Source organism: Dasypus novemcinctus, chromosome 10 (assembly GCF_030445035.2).
Source record: "Dasypus novemcinctus isolate mDasNov1 chromosome 10, mDasNov1.1.hap2, whole genome shotgun sequence".
NCBI classification, from domain to species: domain Eukaryota; kingdom Metazoa; phylum Chordata; class Mammalia; order Cingulata; family Dasypodidae; genus Dasypus; species Dasypus novemcinctus.
The window spans coordinates 65,113,992-65,136,383 of NC_080682.1; the positions used below are offsets into that span (position 1 = coordinate 65,113,992).

Genomic DNA, 22,392 nt, shown 5'->3' on the forward strand with positions numbered 1-22,392 from the left:
AGCACTTTATATTTATTAACTCATTTAATTGTCATAGTAACCTTGTGAGGTACGTGACATTATTGCCCATTATTTTTGGGTGAGGGAGCTAATGCACCGAACTAACTCAATTTGTTGAAGATTATGCAGCTAAAAGGTGATGAGGAGCTTGGATGCAAACCCAGGCAGCCTTGCTTCAAAGCCTATGTGCGCTGCTACTCACTCTGTTTAACTCTGTTGTACTGCCTGATACTGATATAATCTTACAGTGTGAATGGAGGACTCTGAGGATAGGTTATCTTGCATGGATTAGTTAGATTTAGGAATGGCTACTCCTTCTATCCTGAATGCTGAAAAATATGGAAGAAGAAAAAGCTAATGACCTAAGAGAGTCAAGAAAGAAAAAAATAAAAACAGAAGGAAGAGCTTACTTAAGCTCAGCAATGTCTTTGGGGGATGACAAATAACAGAAGGCCACTGAAATATCCATGAAGCTTAAGTAGTTTTAGTTCAGTAGCCTCGGTGTTGGTTATGGAATAGAATAACAGGCCCTGCTTCCTCCCCCCAAACTCCTACAATGTTGGGTCTTGGGCTGGGAGTTAGAGAATTGATGGTGAATAAAACAGACAGGACCTTTGTCCTTGTAAACCTTCTTTTCTGGTGGAGAAAGAGCACTAACGCATAAGGAGGCAGCATAACAAACATACTACAGTGGCTCTCCAACTTGTGCGTGCGTCAGAATCACCTGTAGGGAGCTGATATGGTTCATGGTTGAGCACTGGCCTCCCACGTATGAGATCCTGAGATCTATCCTGGGCCCTGTACCTTAAAAAAAATAATCATCTATAGAGCTCATTAAAACAAATTGCTGGGTCCTTACCCCCAGGGTGTCATTAGTAGGTCTGGAGTGGGGCCCAAGAATATACATTCCTAACAGATTCCTAACAGGTGATGCTGGACCAACCTGAGACCACCCGGTAGAGGGGTTAATACTGGAATATAGTAAGTGCTGTGTGAGCGTTTTTTTAAAGATAAAAGGAAAGAAATAAACAATATATTTTGAATGGGAAGAGAAAATAAACTAGATGATAAAATAGAGTAGCTGGGGGTCACTTTAAGGGGGTTTGGGAAAGACTGAAGGCATGGCATTGGAGAAGGAACCAGGAAGATGAGAACTAGGTGGCTAGGGAGGAGCATCCAGGCGCAGGGAACCCCAAGGCCAGGAGGCAAGGCAGGAAGGGTTTGGAAGGTTGGAAAGGAAGCTGCTGTGAGCTGGGGCAGGGAGGGGAGAGATGAGGTTGAGCAGAAGAGCAGACAGGCGGAGAGCAAGTGGAATTAAGGAGAGGGCTGGCAGGAATGGTTTCTTATTTTAAAGCAGCTTTGGCTGCCACATGAAGAATGAGTTGGAAAGGACCAAGCATGGAAGCAGGGAGACCACTTAGGAGGTGGTCCAGCAAGATGGGCCGGGTTGGGGTGGTAGCAGTGGAGGTGGAGGAACAGGATGGAGATGAGCTAGAGGAATGGTTGTGGGTTTTCACAGCATTGGATGCCCATGAGGGATGCCTATCAAAAGGTATGTATTTTATATATGTTGCTTCAGAAAGCAAAGAAGTGCAAAGAACATTTTAGAAAAACAGTATTATCAAAATTTCTCCCTTCCCCTGAGGATGAACCCTCAGTTATTTGGAAAACTTGGCTAAACCAGGTCAACTTGTTCTCTGAGATCTCCAATTTAGCTATATTAATGTGGAGTATAATCTGTTTATGTCGGCAATCTGTCATTGTTGGCATGTTGTGACTCAACTGGCAATTTAACTTAATAGACTGTGCATATAAGCATACTATTGTTCTTCTTAGATCTCAATGGATCTTTGATTGGCACTTAAGTGATGGTGTAGTTGAATTAATTACTGTAATGAGAAAGAGCTGGGAAAACACGTTGGGGAAAAAAATTAGTTCCCTCATGATGCGATGTCGGAGTGGGAGGAACACATTCAGTCCAAGAGCAAGCCTCAAGGTACAATGCTGCTGGCCTTAGAGAAGGGGGCACAGGGGCCGAGCACTCAGGCATCTGGGATCGTCTTCCTTGCGGCACCCTTAGGAAGTATGCTCAGCTGGTAGCCCTACCAGCTCGGTGATGGCAAACAAACCCTCCTGCTTGGGCCCTCCTGCTCTTTCTGTCCACTGTAGGGGGAATCATTTCATTCGTCTCCCTTTCCCTGTCTCTCAGGATCCTAGCCCAGCCAGTTCTACCTCAGGCAGTCACTTTCTCACATGTTTACACACATCCTCTTTAAACCTTGTTTTCCTTTTCTCCCCTTTTTTCCTTTTTTCTTTTTAATCTTGCCTAGTTACTTCAGGAAAGTCTCTTTCTTTGTTCTACTCCAGAGCCAAAATAAGGGGGAAAAAAATCTAGTCATGACTAATATGCGTAATAGTCCTAATATAAACATATTGACAAATGATACAATTATCAAATCCTGTGACTAATACCTTTACTGGTTTCTCAGCAGCATTTGACAGTATAGCACTTTCTGCCCTTGAAACTCTTCTTTCAGGTTCTTCCCTCATCTTCTGATCATTCCTGTTCCCCTGTCTCCCCTCTTTTCTGCTCCTCGGATGGAATTATTTCTACATATTCTCTCTTGGGCATTTTCTCTGTTTTTCTCTATTTCCTCTTTGGGCAGTGCTATCCACGTCTCAATTTTAATTCTCCATGTGATGACTCTCACATCTTTATCCCGCCTCTGGCATTTCTCCTAAGTTCTGGGCTCAAATATACAATTACTTGGTAGAAAACACCACCTGTCCTGACAGACATTTTTCTCCTGTTGTGTCCCCAGTTGATGGCAGCATCAGTCTCCCAGGTCCATGTACAACAAAACCCAATGTTATCTTTAGGCTTCCCCTTTATCGTTTTTTCCCAGCCACCAATCACTAATAAAGTTCTGTGCTGCCTCTGAGGGGGGCGCTTATCTTTCCCTCTCTGTCCCCTGTGCTGTTGTGGTGGTTCAGCCACTCATTATCTCTCATAGTTGATCTCTCTATCTCAACTGTCTTGCCTCTTCAATCATCCTTTTATACCACCACCAAGCCTTGTCTGTGCATTTGTTTATGGATGCCAGGCCTATGGGAAGTGCTAACATAATCCATTTTACTCCAAAAAGAATTCAAGATAGCGTGCCAAAATTGCATGAGTTAGAATACAAAATAAGTGAATGAGAAAACCAGGATATCCACCCCCCTCCCCAGGTTTTTTGAGAAGAAAAGATAAATCGAAGACAGGAATTAGTCTAGCTACTCACCCAATGTATACTTTTGTGAAAGGTGGGGGAAACTTCATCTCAGAAAATCTTAGTTGCCAATAGGAAGAGGGAGAGAGGGTCTACTTCTGTGATTCCATATTGTCCATAACATAAAAAAAAAAGTGGTGCAGGAGCACAGCTGTTCCTGGTATGGAAGTAAGAGAGAACTTTTTCCCAAGCATTCTGGTAAAGTGAATACTGTGTAACATCCTGAATAATAACCTCCTGGGCATTCTTTATAATATCCATAGCATTAGTTTCATGAGGCTGCTGCTTTTCACTTCATTCAGGGAAGGCTGGTAGCAGAGTGCTGATGTGCCAGTAAAGGTGGTTGTAAAGGCGTAGGCAGTGTAAAAATTATACTGATGTGCTAGAATTTCTTTGTAAAGCAGCCTTCTTTGTGTTCCTTAAAAAAAATCTAATGTTCCTATCCTCAAATTCTTTATTATATGGACGTTGTGTCTCTTATAATCTGAGCTGCATTACCTTTGTAGGTTTGCCCCCACCCCAGGCTATACCTGTCTGTGTGCATTCTACATTTTATCTGGACCCGTCTACTTCTCACGCGGCTCTGTGCTCTAGACTATACCTTCGTGAATGCTGTTCCTTCAGCATTAAAGTCCTTTCTCTTTCTCTACCTCTTTACCTGGCTATCTTCTCCACTTGAATACAGAGTGCTTAAAAAAAATAAAATCAGAGGGAATGTTTTACTCATTGTGCTGATAAAGAGTTGGTGAACAGCCACAACTAAAGTGGTGAGGTTATTCTTTAATATATTTTTTATTACAGAAGTTGCAAACTTACAAAACAATTATGCACATGTGTAGAATTCCCATACAACAACCCTTGACCAACACACCACACTGTTGTAGAACATTTGTTACAGATTATGAGATTAATATCATCAGACCATTACCACTATGGTCGAGAGCATTCATTTGGCAGATTTTTTCCATATGCCTCTATTATTAACACAGTGTATCTTTGGCATTGATGCAAGAATATTACAGTGTTGCTGTTAACTATAGTCCATAGGTTACATTAATTGTATTTTTCCTATATAAAGCAGTGAGTTTTTAAGTACACCATTACGTTAGAAATTTTGTCTCCTTTTAAACTTCTTTTTTAAGGACCAGTAGTGTCAATAAGTAAGAAGCAACTTTTCATGTAGTTACTCAGTTTAAGTATGGGGTAGTAATACTCTTTGTTAATGTTTTTGTTGTAACATTAGTTCATTAGGTTAGCCACAGTGAGGAGCACAGCTTACTGCTTACTCAGAGTCTAAGTACCGTTTGACACATTGCTTCTGGAGAAATTGTTTTCTCAAATTGACAAGCATATTTCTAAAACATTATAGCAGAGCACCCCTGTTTAGGGTAGTAGAAATAACCTTGATCTGGGACTTATCATTTGGACTGTGATCTTGATCCTTGGAATAATTAATTATTTACTCCCTATGGGTCTCAGCTGCCTCATTAGTAAAATGAGGTGATTAAATAAGATGGCGATCCAGTGTTGGTGGTATTAGTAAAAATAATAGCTGACTTTCACTTTTGTTGTGGGTTAGCTATTGTGGTGGGCACTGGCCAGATGTTATATCATTTAATCCTCACACTGTGTTCTGTGGTAAGAATTGTTATCCCCATTTTATACTTGAAGAAACTGAGGTTCAGAGAGATTAAGGCATTTACACAGGGTTATCCTGCTGGTGAGTAGGCAGAGCTGGTTGGTATTCAAACCCAAGGCTCTTGGTCTGGCTTCCAGGGTAAACTCTTAACCACTATGCTTTCTAGTTCAGTGGTTCTGTGAGAAGCTATTTATAGGACAAAGCCTGTATTTTGAAATTTTGAGGAAGAAAAATTAGTTTTACTGAAATCCAATTTTACATCATTCCTCCCAAACTATTTTTAAATCCAGAAATTTATGTTTCAATAAAAGCATTGCTCTCTTTTTTTTTTTGTTTTTCCCCAAATGCATTTCTATGTAAGTTTATTATTTGGTTATAGCAATTAACTTTGGGAAGAAATCTGTAATAGTCTTGCTCTTCATAGGAAATGTTGTATTCGCGATTGACTTCCCCAGAAGCAGATCAGATTTCACTTGTAAAGAAAAAGATATTTTATATGTTTCCTCCTTTCCTTCTGCAGTCAGGCAGTCCTTTGACTTCCTTTGGATGGTTGGAAATTACGCTTTTTTGTGGGTGGTGGTGGTGCTATGTAATACTTGCTATCATTACTGTGTAAAGTATTTAGCAGAGTATCTGGCACATCATTCCTTCTACAATAGATACCGTGGCTACAGAAGATACAGTGTGCTAGAGGCTTGGGATATAAAAATGAGCAGAATACATTCTCAACTCGAATGCAGCATGAGGTCCACGCAGAGGAGCAGGAAATTGATTAAAGAAATATTTACAAACTCTACAGATGCTTAATGGGTATACATTTTCATATCATTGTTAGCATCTCTTTTAGTTTGCTAAAAGCTGCTGGGAAGAATATACCAGAAATGGGTCAACTTTTACAATGGGAATTTATTAAGTTAAAAGCGTACAGTTCTGAGGCTGTGAAAATGTTCAAGTCTCCATCTGGCAATGCTTTTTTCCCTGAGGATCGGCTGCTGGTGGTCCTGGACTCCTCTCAGGTGGCAGGGCACAATGGCAATATCTGCCAGTCCAGTCTCTGCCTTCTCCTTTGGACCTTGTTTCTTTCATCTTCAGGTGCCTTTCTTGTCTGTGGCTTTTCTTTCTCCCAGGTTCCTCAACTTCTGGAGACTTCTCTCTTTCTCTGCAGCTCTTTTCTGTATCTGTGGGATTTTGTTCCTCCATTTATAAAGGATACCAGTAAGTGGATTAAGACCCATGCTGGGTCCAATCAAAGACGCTTAACTAAAGTAATTTAATCAAAAGTTTCCATCTCTAATAAGTTTACAGCACAGGAATGGATTAGCTCTAAGGAAATGATTTTCTGGGGTCCACCCCACTTCAAACTGTCATAGCATCATTTTCTACAGTTGAGGAATTAGCCTTTTATACAATCTCTTCCCTAAGGCAATCCAAACCAAGATTTCCACCTTTCACCATCACAGCCCATCCACCATCATTCATCTCACTAGTGCTATTAGTTAGATGATCTATTAATGTATCATACAAAACAGGATAGCTTTGAGAATTAAAGGGAACACTTAATAATTCTGCTGGGACAATCAGTGTACACCAGGATTGTCCCAGGCAGGCTGGAGTATATTGTCCTCCTATTTATTGCTATCTGAATTGATCCTCCAATCTTACATTCTTTAGTTATGGTTAAGCACTTTATAGTGTGTATGTATTAGAAGTGTGCATCTAGTGTGACTGGGGGCTGAGAGAATTAGTCATTCCCCCCTTTTTTTTCATTCCCCTTTTTGAAGGAGTTTATTTTCTGAGCTATTTTTTCTCTGCTTACCAATTTAATAATAAAACTGCTACAGTAAAATAAAATCATCTGCCTAATTGTGATATTATCATCCTAAGGCAATAACTAAATGTGTTTGGATTCTTCCCCACCCTTTAAATAAACAAATACTATGACCACCCACTGTTTTCTGTCCAGGGGAAAAAAAATAAAGGACCATATATACCATATAACCCTTATTGACTACAAAAATGAAAAGGAATTAAATTTTTTATTTGGGGGTACTTTTTAAAACTTAAAGAAGCATCACAAATGGGGCTGAGTAGGGATGTTAGAAAACTGAGTTTGAGAATATTTGTTCTCGAAGATTCAGAACCATCCCATAAAATAGCCTCTCCCTTGCAAAAGAAATCATTAATGAGTTTAATAAGTTGGAAGTCATTCCCAAGGGAATATATTGACTGACTTTTTATAAACTGTCATTATCAATGTCTGTTGTCTTACAATCAACAGAAATGAGTGAGTCATCCCAGCTACAATTTTCATTCATTGATTTAAGGATAAAACACGTTTTATAAGCCTTTTAGAAAATGGTCGTCACATGGGGAAAGGGGGAGCATGTATGCCTGTGAGTGTGAGTGTGTGTGTTGGAGAGGAGCGTCGCATGGCTCATGGCCTGAAGGAAGTGATTGCCCCACAAAGCCTGCATTACCGATGGAGAAATCCCAGAGAGCCTGCCTTTGGACCATTGGCAGCTGGCCTGCAGGGTATAGACTGCCTCATCATTTAGAATTTTCCTCTTCCGTGAAAGTAATGAGGTCAGTGCCTCAGTGTTTTGGAAGTTGGAGCTGTTCTTGCGTAGGCTGATTACTGGATGTACAAACGGTGCTTACTGGGAGGCTCCTTTTCGATTTGGGGCATTAGAGGGAATTTACCGGAGTGCAGGGTTTGTGGGGATTTTTTTTTTTTTTAACCTTTAAATCATTATGTTATTTAGGGATAGTTTTGTTAGGGTTATTTCCAAACGTCTTATGCAAAGTAAGTGAAGAGTGTCCCAATGTTATCACATACTTCTGAAAACCTCAATAGAACCCAGGGTAGCAGAGTAGAAATTTAGCTAACCCAGCTTACTATCACCAGTTCCATTGAAACCATTGAAAATGTTAGTGTAATAAAGCCTTTAAATACCTTGTGGATCTGAGAAACATTCTTTCATACTGTTGCTGTCAATTTTAGAAAGAGCCAATGTTCCTACAATATGAAAGTGCTAGCTCTGTGGACAAAGGTAAAGGAAGACTTTTTAAATGGTTCACAAATTCATTGGGCCCACAATGTGATTCTGGCAAAGCAGCTGTAGTTTTGACTCAGTTTAATGGAGGAGTAAGGAATAACTGGCTTGAATAGTCAGTTCCTTGAATTTAAAGGTTCTGCCTATTTTTCCCTGATAATATATATGAACTTGAGACCAGGACATTCAAACTTTGTGATCAGGGAAAGCACACATATGCTGAAACAAGGTTTTCTAAAACTACATCTACCTTTACTACATTTGATGTATTTTGATATTTTGATATTTTATTCTTTCCTTTTTCAATTAAAAAAAAAGTTGGCTATACCCATTAAAATGATTTCACAATCCATTAATTGGTTGTGATCTGAAGTTAAAAAATACTCGTCTAATCAGAAGTTTTTGTGGGCATGTATGTTTGAAGGCAAGAATCATGAAGTAATGTTTTCCTGTCAGTGGTGTTAATAAGTGTAGCCACAAAGAACATAAACTGTTTAGTTAATTAGAATATTTACCGTAAGAAATGCTGTTGGGTTGATTTCTTTATGAATAGTTTGTTTTTGTCTGCTAGGATGAAGTAATTGAGCGTTTCCAATCTGTCCAGACGACAATCCTCACTATACTTCTTGTTGATGTTAAATGGACTATTGAAATAGCATTTTGTCTGTGTGTCTTGGCTGGTAATGAGCACGGCACTGTTTTGTCATTGTTAAGGTTACTAGAACAGCTGTTGACACCCGAAGAATGCTTGAGAACGCCCATTAGGTAGGAAGAAAACAGGAAAGTTGTAGTTTAACCCTTGTCTGTTCCATGCAATGCCAGATGCTGGGGTACTTGATCAAACTATAGAAAGGAAAGTGTGTTCTTTTTGTGCAACTTTGACAATCTTTTTGCCATTTAATAAAAGTTGTCCCAGAACTAGAGCATTTTAAAATTTTCCTTTTTAAAATACATCCCACAATAATTAAAAACTAGATTCTGTTTAACGAGACAAAAACGAAAACAAATCCTCTAAAACAAGTCGAATTTATTTTAATGTTGGAAAATAATGAATTAGCCTAGCTAGTTTTTTTCTTAAAGTTATCTTTTAAAGGATGTTTCATTTAAACGATAATGCCTTCCATTGTGATACGTTATTTACATACCAGTATTTTGTTCTCTCTTTTTTCCAACTGGTAGCCTTAGCGTCTCCTTGAAGAACACACCTTTAAATGTCTCCTGGGCTGTGTTGCTTCATCGAGAACATAAACAATTACAGCATAAAATATTACCTTTGGAATTGAAGTCATTCGTCTTTCTTAATTGCTGAACTCCTGTTAATTCTGAAGGGGGTATGTTTAAATCTGTACTCTTTCACACACACTTGCTAACACAAGCAAATATGCCTACACATATAGGAAAAACATGAATCTTTGAGTTTTTTTCTACTAATTATGCATGGTATGTGCAGGAATGTCAAAATAAGAGTCATAATGATAGATATGGAAAGGACCATGGAAGGTAGCAAGTACAAAATATTTTACTGTAGAGGAAGCTGAGATCCAGAGAGAGACTTTCCTGTCATTCTATTGTAATATATGGCTACCAGAGTGAACTTTCTTTTCTTTTCTTTTTTAAGATTATTTATTTATTTATTTAATTTCCCCCCCTCCCCTGGTTGTCTGTTCTCGGTGTCTATTTTGCTGCGTCTTGTTTCTTTGTCCGCTTCTGTTGTCGTCAGCGGCACGGGAAGTGTGGGCGGCGCCATTCCTGGGCAGGCTGCTCTTTCTTTTCACACTGGGCGGCTTTCCTCACGGGCGCACTCCTTGCTCGTGGGGCTCCCCCACGTGGGGGACACCCTTGCGTGGCAAGGCACTCCTTGCACGCATCAGCGCTGCGCATGGCCAGCTCCACACGGAGTCAAGGAGGCCCGGGGTTTGAACCACGGACCTCCCATATGGTAGACGGACGCCCTAACCACTGGGCCAAAGTCCGTTTCCCCAGAGTGAACTTTTTAAAGCAAACTTATGCTACACTTCCTCTGGCAGATTTCCGTGCTTGGAGACTAAAGTTCTGATTTCTACAGGTTGCTTATATGGCCCTTTGGGATGAACTTTCTGCTTGTCTTGGTAGCTTCTCTTGCCACTTGTAGCCATGCTGTTTTTAATCCTTGAATTCGTGATGGTTTTATCTCTCTTGACCATACTACTTGCAATTCTTTACTTCCTTGAAGATTTTATCTCTTTGACCACTCTGCTTTCACACATGATAGACTCTGCTTGGAAGGCACCCTCTGCTTGCTCACGCCTAAGCACATAAGTCATCCAGTTCAGGAGCTTTCAGTCTTTTCTTTACTCTTTATTTTTTTCTCTTTTTTGGTCTTGTCTTGTCTTCTTTCTTTTCCTTCCTTTTCCTTTTTTTTTTCTTTTTTTCTCTCTTCTTGTCTCTTTTTTCATTATGAACCCAGTGAAGACTGCATTTTTTTTTTAAAGATTTATTTTTTATTTATTTCTCTCCCCTTCCCTCCTCCTGCCCTGTTGTCTGCTCTCTGTGTCTGCTTGCATTCTTGTCAGTGGCACCGGGAATCTGTGTCTCTTTTTGTTGCATCATCTTGCTGTGTCAGCTCTCCATGTGTGTGGTGCCACTCCTGGGCAGGTTGTGCTTTTCTTTCGCCAGGCAGCTCTCCTTGCAGGGCGCAGTCCTTGAGCATGGGGCTCCCCTATGTGGGGGACACGCCTGAATGGCATAGCACTCCTTGAGTGCATCACCACTGCCCGTGGGCCAGCTCACCACACAGGTCAGGAGGCCCTGGGATATGAACCCTGGACCTCCCATGTGGTAAGGCAGATACTCTATCTGTTGAGTCAAATCCACTTCCCAGTATCACAACCCAATATATTAAAAACAAAATAGTTGTTATGAAACAGTACTCATTTTATATGTCATGTATTTACCTTGATTTTAGCTATTCGTTCTGTTTCTTTGGAAGAAAAAAAATGCCGTTTGCTTCCCGCTAAGTAGATTTCATGTCTCTCTTTGTGCTACCAGTTTCCTAAGGGAAAGTTTGGGGTGACTTTGGTTGCACTGAATTAGCGCACTGGGGGATGCCAAATGCCCTATAGTGAGCAAGATTATCTTGAGTAATGAAGAATTATCCTGGTCAGCATGCCAGTTGCATCCCCATTGGGGAAACCTTGCCACTCTACGGCGTGAGACCCTAGGTTGAAATAACAGCTCTCTATAAAGTAATATCTGTCTTTTACACCTCAAAACAAGAGCCCACCTTTGGAAATCTTTCTTTAGCTTGAGATCTGATCTGCATATTTTCCCTGGCCGTACATCCTTATTATTTCATTCACCCACTTGATTTGTTGTCTCCCCCATAGCTTCAGAAAGCACTTGAGGATAGAGTGTGTCTTACTTGCCTTTCTATTCCTGGTGCCCAGCTCACAGGCACAAATCTAATGTGTGATCAATAAATAGAGAATGAAGAGGTGTATCTGAATGTTCCACTGCAGGTTAATAGCAGAGTCTGGGAAAACAAACAGAAAAATAACTACCCAGGTTTCTTGACTCTCAAACCATTGCTGTGTATCACATTTTTCAGTTTTGAGTAGGACTTGGAATAAGGACCTCTAATCATAGGATGAATTGTTTTTTCCTTTGGGGACAGTGTGAGGAGATAATATTATTTATGCTCTTATTTATAAATTAACAGTTTTTTTTCCTTAGGTATTGAGGTTAACTTTACATACAGTAAAATTCAGTTTTTATAAGTGTATAAAACTGTGTAACCACCTTCAGAATCAAGATATAAACCATAGGCATTACCCCAGGAAATTCTCTCCTGTCCTTTTGTAAGCAGACTTCCTCCCACCACCGTTCCTTGGCCACTACTGATCTGTTCTCTGTCTCTATAGGTTTGCCTTTTCCAAAATGCCCTATGTATGGGGAACCATACAATATGTAGTCTTTTGAGTCTGGCTTCTTTGCCTTAGCATAAGGTGTTTAAGATTTTCCCATGTTATTGCTTATATCAGTAGGTGTTACTGTTTTGTTTCTGGGAAGTGTTTCATTGTATAGAGGTATCAAAGTTTGTTTATCCATTTGCCAGCTGAAGAATATTTGGGTTATTTTCCAGTTTTGGTGATATATTTTGGTGATTGCTAGGGCATGTGGTCATAAGTATATATTTAATTTTGTAAGAAACCACCAAACAGTTTTTCAAAGAGGTTGTGCTGTTTTGCATTCTGTCCAGCAGGGTATGAGAGTTCCAGTTGTTCCACATCCTCATCAGCACTTGGTATTGTCAGTTATTATTATTTTGAAAATTTTAGCCATTCCAAAAGTTATGTAATGTTTACTTTGCATTTCCCTAATGGCTAATGTTGTACATCATTTTATGTGCCTGTTTGCCATTTGTTTATCTTTGGAGAGGTGTCACTTCAAATCTTTTGCCTATTTTTAAATTTGGTTTTTCTTATTATTGACTTTTGAAAGTTCTTTATATATTAACTATACAAATCCTTATTCTGATAAGTATTTTATAAATATTTTCTCCCAGTCTGCGATATGTCCTTTCATTTTCTTAACAGATGGCAACACAATTTTGAAAGTTTTTAATGGAAAAGTAGTAAAGGGCCCTAAAATTAGTAGATATCATAAAATGAACTAAGTATTCTTTATCCCCTATTGAGAAAATTATTATTTTTGAAATTTATTTTTAAGATTTGAAGCTGGAATTTTTTCTAGCCTTTATTTTTAGGACGATTACATACTGGGATGTTTATGTACCTTAACTAGATAATGACTGTATAAGATGATTACTTTTCTCTGTAGTAATTTGCATTTATTTTTAAGTGCTAGTATTATAGCAGCTCTCCTCTTAAGTAGTCCAAGACTGCAGAGAAAAGAAGTGTTGGATTCCTTTCACTGGAAACCACAGTGTCATTTGTGTTTGAAACACCAGGGAAAATGCTAGATAGCATAAGACCAATTTATCTTGCTGCTTCAAACTGTTTGTAGTAGAAATGTTGCACAGGACAGTAGAAAGATGTCTATTTTGACATCTAGTTGGATTCTAGCAGTGCTAAAACACATACTGTCAGAAAAAGTCTCTAGAGCAAAATTTGATTAAAATAGCATATATATTATTTTGGTCACATTTCTGCAGCTTAAGAGCAGTATCTTCATGGATATGTAGCTGTTCTTATTCTTTTCAAAATACAATAATGGAGTTTATAAAGTTAAATTTAATTGAATATTACAGTTATATTTTAAATAGTAATAGCAAGTGAAGAATAGAGTGGACTGGTGAATTTTAATACAAAAAAATTTTTTTAAATCAGTGTAAACATACTTTTTGGAACAAAAGCCTCACCATCCTGGCACAGTGTCTTCCTTGTACATACATGGATAAAAGATGCTTTATAAGCATGTATTAAATGGATGACAGGATATCTCCCTTTCTTTTTGAAAGGAAAACAGTTAAGTTGCAAATTGTGTTCCTTTTGTTTTAGTGGCCTCCAATAGCAAAAACATTTCCATCCCAAGATATATACTGTCTGCCAAGAATAGCACTGAGTTATTAAAGTCTGTTAGACTTCCATCTAAAGCTATTTTCAAAGATTTCTTTTTTCATTTTGCAAACAAAGAATCTTAAGTGTCAAGAGATGAACATGGGGAAGCAGATGTGGCTCAAGTGACTGTGCTTCCGCCTACCATATGGGAGGATCTGGGTTCAATCCCTGGGGCCTCCTGGTAAAGGTGTGCCCATGCTGCAAGCCAATGCCTGCGCAGTAAGTCAAGTGCCCGCTCAGCCAGCCATTGCCCGTGGAAGTTAGTCATGCAGCAAGATGATGACACAACAAAAGAGAGATGAAGGGGAAGTGGATGTAGCTCAAGTGATAGAGCTTCCGCCTACCATATGGGAGGACTTGGGTTCGACCCTTGAGGCCTCCTGGTGAAAAAGAAGAAGAGAAAGCATGCCCACATGGCACGCCAGTGCCCGTGTGAGTCCCCATGCTGTTAGCCAGTGCCCCATGCAAGTGAGTCCATGCAGCAAGATGATAACGCATCAGAAGAGAGACAAAGGGAGAGTCAAGGTGAAGCACAGCAGAAACCAGGGACTGAGGTGGCTCAATTGACAGGAACCTCTCTCTACATCAGAGGTCTCCAGGATCAAATCCTGGTAAATCCTAAAGGAGAGGCAATGAGAAGAGAAGACAAAACAGATAGCAAAAAACAGCTGGGTAGGAGGAGGGGAAGGGGGGAAAATAAATAAATCTTAAAAAACACACACACAAAAAAACACAAAAGAGAAATGAAGGGGAGAGCCAAGGTAAGGCACGGCAGAAGCCAGGAACAAGTGACAGGGACTCTTTCTCCACAACAGAGGTCCCCAGAATTGAATCCTGGTGAATCCTAGAGAGGGGAAAACTGAGAAGAGAAGACACACACACAAAAGAGAAATAGACACAGAAGATCACACACCGAATGAACAGAGACAGCAAAAATAGCAGAGTGGGGGGAGGGGAGGGAAAGAAGGGTAGGGGAGGGGAAAAAAAGAGATAAACATGTTCGTAATTATATGATTTTAAATTTGTAAAAACATATACCATACCTGGAAAAAGAATCTGGAAGGATACCACAAAATGTGACCTTAGTTATCACTGGAAGTAAGTACTTTGGGTGGTTGTATCTGTTATTTCAATTTTTAAAAACAATTAACAAAAGTAACTTCGTTATTTCAAAAAGGTGAGGAGTAAAAGATTACTTGCCTGAAGATACGGAAAAGTGGCAGGAAATTAAGCATTTAATAAGTTTTGACTAGAACTTGCATATTATGTGTGTATGTACATTATTTGTGGACAAGAGACTTTCTCTTCAAATTTGTTCCACCTGAGGTCTTTTTCCAAATTTAGTTGGTCACCCACCCCCATCCCCTACTCCACCTTTGGTTATACTATATACTGCTGTAGACATCTATTAATTGGAGATTGGCCTGAAATTTCTGATTGACTGGGAAATTAAAAAAAAAGACACTCTGGAAAAGCCATTGGGATAGTATCAGTTCCTTTTTTTTTTTAATTTTGTGATGGTGGTATTAGTTCTTGCTCATTATCACTATGTGCTTGTTGAGTTAAAAGACTTGCCACCATTAAGAGACCCTGTGTTCTCTAGAACCTATATGTAATTTAGTGACTTTTTAAACTGCTATATTATATTTGAGATACAATCAACAATATGGCACCAGTAGTACTATTTTATCTAATACAAATAGGAGGGCTTATTCAAATTTAGATAACACTGGGTCAATCACAGTATATTTAATATTAAATAGTTCCATGGCAGAAGGCCCAGACCCAGCAAAGATGGGTCTACAGTGGTACACTTTTGGCAATCAGCAAACAGGTCTGGCTTGCTTAAGGAGAATTTTACAGGGATTTTTAAAGGTACCTTGTTGAAACATGATGCTTTTCCTTACTCTGTAGCTACTTTAGCATTAGTGAATTTTATGGGGAAGAAAAGATGAGCGTTTAACCACCGGGGAGTTTTAGCAGTGTCAGTTGAACAATTGTACCTTTTAAATTTTAATTCTGAGATCAGTGACTGCTGGTGTTTGGGTATTCAGCTTTATTTTTCTAGTGAGGTAATGTACTTTTGTATTTTTTTAATCTCTGTGGTAAAAAGTTAGAGATATTGCTTTATGTGGGTATAATTTGCAGAAATATATACTCTGTTTCAGTTGGTCTGTTCTGAGAGACTTAACCATACAGAACACTACTACCAAAAAAAAAAATGTCTCGAAAACATAAATTCAAGTGTTTGGTTGTTTTGTTTTGTTTTGTTTTCCCCCCTTCTCCTCCCCCCACCCCCACGCCCGGTTGTCTGCTCTCTGTGTCCATTAGCTGTGTGTTCTTCTGTGTCTACTTGTATTCTTGCCAGTGGCACCGGGAATCTGGGTCTCTTTTTGTTGGGTCATCTTGCTGCATTAGCTCTCCATGTGTGTGGCCCCACTCCTGGGCAGGCTGCACTTTTTTTGCGCTGGGCGCCTCTCTTTACGGGGCTCACTCCTTGCATGGGGGTCACCCCTGCGTGGCATGGCACTCCTTGCGTGCATCAGCACTGTGCATGGGCCGGCTCATATATGGGCCAGGAGGCCCTGGGTTTGAACCCTAGACCTCCCATGTGGTAGGCAGACGCTCTACTGGTTGAGTCAAATCCACTTCCCTTGTTGTTTTTTGTTTTGCCCCTGCTCAGTAAAAGCTCTAGGTTTTACCCTGCTTTGTCATTAAATTGCTTGAAATCATAGTAACCTTTTTGAGGAAGAATCTTGTCTTGCTTTGTCCTTCCAAAAAATATCCTAAGAATGTAATTTCTTGTCAAATAGGAGTGCTTTACTCTGTCAATAACTGGGCCTCAGCTTGTTTTCTTTTAAAATGAAGTTTTTGATCTTGAAAGGCTCTTCAGCTTAAAATCTTGACTCTGACTTAGTGTTCCCAGAGCTTAGAGTCCAGTTTTGTAGTAATTGCTGCCTCCCAGTTCTAGGACTTCTACACGATTTAGTGTTTCTCTTGTGTAAAAGAGGTTTTTTCCCCCAATGAAGAACAACAAAGGATGTGTGATAGCTGGCCTGCTAACAGTCAGGGTTTTGCCCACTGGATTCAGACAGATTTCAAGAGCAGCAGAACAGTGACAAAGCCTGGGTGAAGATAAGATCATAGGTATTACTTGTTGAGCCCATTGTAGTTACTTCACATTTTCTTATCTTCACAGCAACTTACAAGATTTAGTTCTTATTGCCTCCATTTAAAAAATGAGGAAACCAGGGCTCAGAAAACAAACAGCTTGGCCAAGAGTACCCAGCTAGTAGTATATAGTTAAACCTTGGTCAGTTGGCTTCAAATCTTGTACATTTCCAACTAGTCAAGGCTAGCTCCCAGTCAAAGGCAAGTCAGCTCTCTTGAAATTGTCCTTCAGAGGCCTTTGTGAGTTGGTGGTGCTCTGACTATATATGATTAAAAAAAAAAAAAAGTACTGGGTATTGAACCCAGGACCTCGTACATGGGAAGAGGGGCTTAGCCTCTGAGCCACATCTACTCTTCTCCTGTCTGGTTTTCTATATTGTTTGTTTCTACTTAGGAACCCAGGATGATGGATCACTGGGTTTAATTACAAATGTTATTGGTAGGATTGTGTTGGTCATGTGATATGAAGGCATTGATTCAGAGATGCATATGCTAGTTGAATATTTTACATTGTTTCTTTTTAAAATATATTTTAATAGTTTATATGGCTTATGAGTCGAATATATTTATAATTATTGGTGTAGGTCATCCATTTGTAAATTGTGACAGTTTAACTCATCACTCCAGCATCCTTTCTAACTTTCTGATTTTAAAGTTTATGCAACTTGGATTCTCTTGTGGGTACTGGTGATGTCAGGTCTGGAAGCTTCTCTTAAGACTGTCTGTAGGTTGTTTATCACCATCAGTCCTCATTATTTTAAATGAATACCTACCCACCTTGTATTCTGTAAGTACATGTTTCCAGAGCTTCTTTGGAGATAACATCTTGTAGTCTTTCTCCCTCCCTTTTTTGACTTTATTCATAAATGTTTTGTAATTCAAGCCCAGGAAGTCTAGGGGAAAACACCTAAAAGAGAGAGCCATTCTGGGTACATAAAATTCAGAACAATTTAGAAATAAATGTTGTTCCTGAATCTGAAGCTTTAAAACAAAACCTCACCATGTGTTTAACATACATTAGTTTGTAAATACGGAATCCCACTAATTATGTTTACACCTCGCAGGCAAAGTACCTGTTACGTCTTGTTACTCTGAAGGAAAAAATGAGAGGATTATATATTTGTTTAAAAATGTGGAATGCAGAGAATAGTTTGGTGTAAATTCTCTCCAATTATGTGTGTGTGTGTGTGTGTGTTTCTGATGACGCAATTAATCAGTTTTTCTGTTGCTGTGATTCTCACCTGAAGTCCGGCTTGCCAACTTATAGTTAACTCAGTGGCATACTTCATTTTCTAAAGCAATGAATTATGGTTGTTCTTTCTCCTTATATTGGCATGATTAAAAATCACTAAAGTTGTGTGATAGCTTACAGAATCACTGTTTATTCATTTTAGATTATTTTGCATTTCAATATGATTAACAGCTTTGTTGTATTTTTAGGAATGACTTTATTTGTTAGGGCCAAATGTATATTCAATGGGAGTGACTCACTAGTTTTATATGGCAAAATAATAGTCCTTGAATTTTTCTATATGGTAAACTTTTCAGAAATGTCTTTTCCAAAAAAAAACCATATGTATTTTAATCTGGTAGGGTGGGCCCATCTATGAAAACTGCAGAAAAAGGTGAATCATAGTATATAAGGTCAGGCCAGGAAGCTACCCAACCAATCAGTTTGATCAACTCATTTTGCAGATGAGCAAACTGAGTCTCAGGAGTACAACTCAGTGGGAGTGCCTGGAGTTGAAGCTGCTTCTTCTGACCACTATTCTGATGCTACTTCCTTGGTATCTAGCTACAAGGGTTCATGAAAAACAAAAGCCCCTCCCCCCCAGCCCTGCCACCCCAAGATTATATCTGACTAAAGTAGTATTGGAGCCAGTGCTTAAAAATAATAATTCTTAGAGAAGTATTTTAATTTTGTTTTTCTTAACAGGCATTTTTAATATGATCTGAGCTGTTTTCAATGATATAAAATTATGGAACACATGTGAGTCTTTACCTATCATAAGGATTCATTTTAAGAAAAGTTTCATGGTTCCTTTATTGCTAAAGCTACTTACAGTTTTTCTTTTTTGAGTCCTCAAACAAAGGTGACCATCCTGTGATGCATTCTTGATTGTACCAAGATCTTAGGGCTCCATCCCTCCTACATTTCAACCTTGATAAGACTCAAGGGTTTGCTTTATTTTATATCTTGACTACCATGAGAGAGAAGTAACAGGATTCAAATGATAAATGACAGTTGAGAAGGCTCAGAGTTTGTGGTTAAGATCATGCACTCCAAATTTCATATTTCCTGCTCTACCACTTGTTGAATGGCCTTGAGGGGGTTATTTTACCTTAGTAAGCCTCACTTTCCCCATTTGTAAAGTACAATTTTTGGTACAGTCTTATGAGCATTTGCTCCATATTAGCTGCTGCTGATGGTTTTTTTGTTTGGTTGTTTTTTTTTTTTTTTTGCTGCTGCCTTTGTTGTTATTTTCAAATAAAAAATTTTTCCTAACCTGCCTTGGGAAGAACTAGTAAGAAGGGATGCAAATCTCATTCCTAAGTTTTATTGGGAGCGGAGAAGGGGAGAAGGGATGTACCTACCTCAGTACTGTAGGTGTCACCTCCTCTAAAAGAAAATTTTACCTTACTGAAATGATGTTCTTTGAAATGGGTCTGTTAGTTACTGTTATTAGCTGACTTTGTTGTACTTGCTTTCTCTTCTACCTCCTTATACCAATGTGTATAATCTAGTAATGGGAATGCCCCACATATGAATTTTCATGGTGATTTCCAGAGAAATCTGGGACCTCTACCACAAAATTAAACACCACATGAGAGGCAGAGGAACCTGAGTGAGGCAACTGACCCCATGCGTGTTGGGATTTTCCCCATGGAAGCTTGCCTTAACCTGTCTTTTATGGTATCGATATTAAGTGACATTTGGAAGGAGCCAATTCAAAAGGCAGCTGCCAGGCAAGAAGGCAATGGTTAATAAAGTGTGTTTATAGCTGTTTGGATTGGCTAATTGTTGAGGTATACTGTTGAATGGGTTCCTTCCTTTCTGCTGACTCTCGGAGGGAAAACTGGAATTGAACTGCATACCTGTCATGTATGCACTTGTCTCTAGTTTGCATCTGTTTTTCGGCTAAAAATGGAATCCACTTGAAACTATTACCTGGAGGACTTTTATAGGTTTTTCAGAAAATATGACTGTTGTAGAGCTAGGACATGTTTTACTGTCCTTGACCATGGTTCTAAAGAAACCATCTTTGCTGCAAATCTATTTTATCAAGTGCTGGTGTTTTCATTGCTTTATTTTTATTAGGCACAGCCCTTTGAATACCGGAGTGCTGAGAAGTCACCCAGGCTCACACATTGTAGGTAGTTTGCAACAGTATTATCAAGGATACATCAAGGGGGAAGTCTAGGATCTGGGTTAAAAGAGAATCATGTTAGGTCTTTCTAAGTTATGAAACATAATTTATAAGAAAAGAATAACTTTTCTATGTTTTTTGATCATTGCTTTCTGAAGCCAAATTATGGCTATTTCTATGTATGCCTTCTGTACTCATTTTTCTTGCTTCTTTACAAATTTTCAGCACTGAATAATTTTGCCATTGAATTACATGTTTTAAGTCTAATATCGCTGAATCAACACTCCTCTCAACTTTGTTTTCTAGGGACATCAGTATGAACAACATTACTCAATTACCAGAAGATGCATTTAAGAACTTTCCTTTTCTAGAAGAGCTGTAAGTATTACTTTGAAAACAAATATTTTTTTGTTATTCTCTTCGGAAGTTCTTACAACAGAGATAGTTTAGTGATTCCTGTTAGGGAGCATTCGGGTAGCTTAATTTCAGTGGCTTTGTGCAGAGGGAATCATGGTGTGTTTTTTTGGGGGAAGGGTGCACTTGATTTTTTAAGCAGTGTAACCACTCGAGTTATTTTTGAAAGCCAGAAATGAGGGAAAAAATGCTAATTTCATAGAACTTTTTTTGCTGCAATTATGTTAACCATGAATGCTACAGTGACACAAGTTAATTACAGTGTTATCCTGAGATAACAAGTCTTCTGTGTAATTACCATTGTTGCCAATGGGATTTGCAGTATGGGTGACACAATCATAAAGAAAAATATTAGGTGTTTCAGGGTCATGATGTAGCAAATAGCATCAACAGCTAGCAGGAAGCTAAGTGTAGTTTGAAGGTCTCCTTGAACGTTTGCAGGTGACCTTTGGGGATGAAATGAAAGCATGGAACATTGTCCAGGTCTCTAAGAACAGCTTTCACTGTAAGAATGCTTCTGAAGTTGTCAGTTGCATTCCACGTTTCCAACTTCTCAGATGAATGGGGCTGAGGAGAGGGGAGTGATCCAGGATGAAGGACATGTTCTTTGAAATAGATCTATTAGGTGAATTGTTTTGGGGAAGTTGTGGATTTGGATTTTAACAATCTACATTGTTGAAAATGTTTTTCTACTTTAAAAAAAAAAAATTATTTCTATTCTCTTTTGTGCTTTGTACTGTTTTAAAATTCATCATTGAAATAGGCACTTTTAGATAGTAAAGCAATGGGGAACTGTGTATTATATTTTCAGAATCAAGGTGAAAAAATAAAGTAGAACTTGAATCAAGTTAAATATAGGCAGTGAAAAGCCAAGCTAATGGATTGTGTAATATGTGGAGGTAAGAAGGTGGCATTTTGATACTCAGAAATACAGCCCTGAAGGAATCTTAATTCACATTACAGATTGTGTCATACAGCCCAGCTATTGAGTTTTAGATTCAAGTTGTGTGAATGCCTCCTCTTTGCTCAGCCCCTCCCAGAATGAGAACAGGGCTTAAAAATTAGACATACATGTTATAGGTTGTGTGTTCTGCTTCTGATATAATACTGAAAGAGCAGTTAAGGATTTTAAAAAGTTAAGGAGAAATTAGTTTAATCTAATTTGATCCCACAGCAAAAACTGAACAGATTATTTGCCACTTACAAACTTGTGAACTGGATCAAGTTATTTAGCCACCCTGTGTTCAGTTTCTTCATCTACAACATGCAGATAAGAGTAATCCCTCCTTGGTAGTGATCTGGTGAAGACAAAATGAATTATTTTATGTTAAATACTTTAAAAAGTACACAAAACAGAGTGAGTGTTATGTAAATATTTATTTTAATATTTAAAAAGTACATAGGTAAATAAAAAGCAATAGAATATCTGTTAAATGTTATCTTTGGGTAGAAGGATTAAGTGTATATTACTTTTCTTTTTGCCTCTCTGTATTTTTTAAGATTTATTTATCTATTTTCCCCACCCCTTCCCTGTTTGCACTCACTATCTGCTCTGTGTCTGCTCATCTTCTCTTTAGGAAGCCCTGGGAACCGAACCTGGAACCTCCCATGTGGGAGAGAGGGACTCAATCTCTTGAGCTACCTCCACTCCCTGCTTTGTGTCTCTCTTAGTCTTTTCTCTTTGTGTCTCCTTGTTGCGTTATCTTGTTGCATCAGTTTGCCATGCCAGCCTGTTGTGCCAGCGTGCTGTCTTGCTCATCTTCTGATGATGGACCAGGAACTAAACCTGGGACCTCCTTTGTGGTAGGCGGGAGCTCAATTGCTAGAACCACATCTGCTTTCCTGTATTTTTTGTGGTTGTGTTTTTCTATAGTGAACATCATTTTTTTAAAATAAAAAGTTGTTGTTAATTTTTAA

At 38.8% G+C, this 22,392-nt stretch overlaps 1 protein-coding gene across 1 annotated transcript in view; it reads left to right on the top strand.

Moving 5' to 3' along the window:
• LGR4 (leucine rich repeat containing G protein-coupled receptor 4) overlaps positions 1–22,392 on the top strand; it is a 120,279-nt gene that overhangs the window by 38,904 nt on the left and 58,983 nt on the right. The window contains exon 2 of the mRNA XM_004454270.4: positions 20,368–20,439. Within this exon, the coding sequence (XP_004454327.1) occupies positions 20,368–20,439 (72 nt within the window). The remainder of the gene's footprint in view (positions 1–20,367; positions 20,440–22,392) is intronic.